Genomic DNA, 1713 nt, shown 5'->3' with positions numbered 1-1713 from the left:
CTCTCCCCTGAACATCATGAGTGGCAGTGCCAGTCTAAGATCAGTCTCCAGGACCCAGCATGGCTCTGGTATTCCAGTCACACAGAGTATGGTGACATCATCCAAGCTTGCCCAGAAGAAGCCAAGAGGAGGCGCTACCAAGGAAGTGAAGGAGATCCCAGTCAACACCAAGGTTACCGTGGTTTCCAAGGAGAGAGTGGAGGGGATGCCCCCCAGGTCTGGTGAAAGGAACCCTCTGCTTTCCCGAAAAACTGGAATCCCGCCCCCCCGCGGAGCATCAGAGGGATTGTGTGCGTCTGAAAGGAGGAACGTAACCAGATCCGCCTTCAGCAGCCCTCAGACTCGGAGAAAGGAAGCTCCGAGGTCTAAAGACACGTTGGACGTCAATAGGAAGTCCCTTCCGCTTGATGTATTCCGGGATCCGAGGAGGAACGGGAATTCTCGAGATGGGAACACTAGAGTAGGGGGCAATGCTAATGTGGAACCTTGGGAACCCTCCAGCGGAGTCAGGCAGGCCGGAGAGGCCACAGCGTTCCCGGTCAAGGGAAGGTCTGCCTCCAGGTACTGCAATGAGAACTTGCTCCTGAGGTCTCCAGGAAGGAAGGAGCCAAAGGCGATGATGCAGCACCCCAGAGCTATCTATGGATATGGCAGTTTCTCTGATGAAGAAATGGGCACCCCTGAAGACTTGCCCTCAAAACCAGTGTCACCCTTGTGCCCACCAGAAGGTGCCCCTGTCCAGTTGCCCACAGGGACCCAGCTGTGTCGAACTGTCATGGCCACAGTGCCACCTTTCAGGTACAGGGGGCGTGTTATTCAGGAGCTGGTGGCATGGCCCTAGTTTAGCTTTTGAATGAGTTTTTCTTCATTCCCACTGTCTGTCTGTCTGTCTGTCTGTCTGTCAGTATTTCTTTCTCTGTTTCTCACTTGTTTCTGTTTTGTTTTTTTTTCTCTCTCGTTAACTCTCAGGAAATGTAATCAGTGTTGGCGTCTCAATTGGGAAATAGATAAAATCTGGTTTAAAAGTAATAACAATAAATCACATTTTCAGTTTGCCAAAAGCATGTCTTATGGCCGTTTAACCAAGAAGAGAAACCCTGAGAGGCAGCTCTTGTGTCTGCATTTCAGTGTGAGAAACAGACAACCTGGACGGGGAGTTTGAGATCACACTGTGGAAATATTCAATTTATAATAACCTTTAACAGAAAGTTGTATGCATTAATTGCATTCTGACTGCGTACTAGCATTGTAATTGAGTGCAAGCACAGGTGTGTTTACGATGGAACCACTGTGTAAATAGACAGCAATTACAGGCACGTCAAGTGTTCCTGTGATTTGTAACATTCTGCCTGACTCGTTCAGATTGCAGATCAATCCTGAGAATGATGTGTCCTCGCTGGAGGACTGCAGTGACTGCTCATCGGATTCAATGGAGCTGTGTTGTCAGGACTTGGGTGAGTTCACTGCTTTACAAGTTGCGATTGTTGGCAGTGTTACTGTGTGAGAATCCAGCTGTGCTGCACCTCTGTCCACTCCTCTTGAAGGATGTTCGAATGGCAGCGGTTGTGAGCTGCTGGTTTTTGTCACGGTGATCTGTTTAACAGCCAACCCCCTTTGTTCTGCGCTTCTGTTGTCGTTGCTTTGTCTCTCTACTCTGTAAGGTAAAGAATGGTGGACAAACTGTGAATTGTGAAAGCTAGCATTTTCATTCAG

At 48.9% G+C, this 1713-nt stretch overlaps 1 protein-coding gene across 1 annotated transcript; it reads left to right on the top strand.

Moving 5' to 3' along the window:
• Positions 1 to 6: 6 nt before the first annotated feature.
• LOC121309303 lies at positions 7 to 1454 on the top strand (the record flags this gene model as incomplete). The annotated part of the gene is made up of 2 exons (XM_041242178.1): positions 7 to 798; positions 1363 to 1454. Coding segments are annotated over exons 1-2 (874 nt in total), but the record flags the coding sequence as incomplete, so codon positions are not given.
• Positions 1455 to 1713: the final 259 nt, after the last annotated feature.

This window comes from Polyodon spathula, unplaced genomic scaffold, assembly GCF_017654505.1.
Source record: "Polyodon spathula isolate WHYD16114869_AA unplaced genomic scaffold, ASM1765450v1 scaffolds_1157, whole genome shotgun sequence".
NCBI lineage: Eukaryota > Metazoa > Chordata > Actinopteri > Acipenseriformes > Polyodontidae > Polyodon > Polyodon spathula.
Note: the sequence above shows the minus strand (reverse complement) of the source record. Positions and strands in the feature narration are given on the sequence as shown.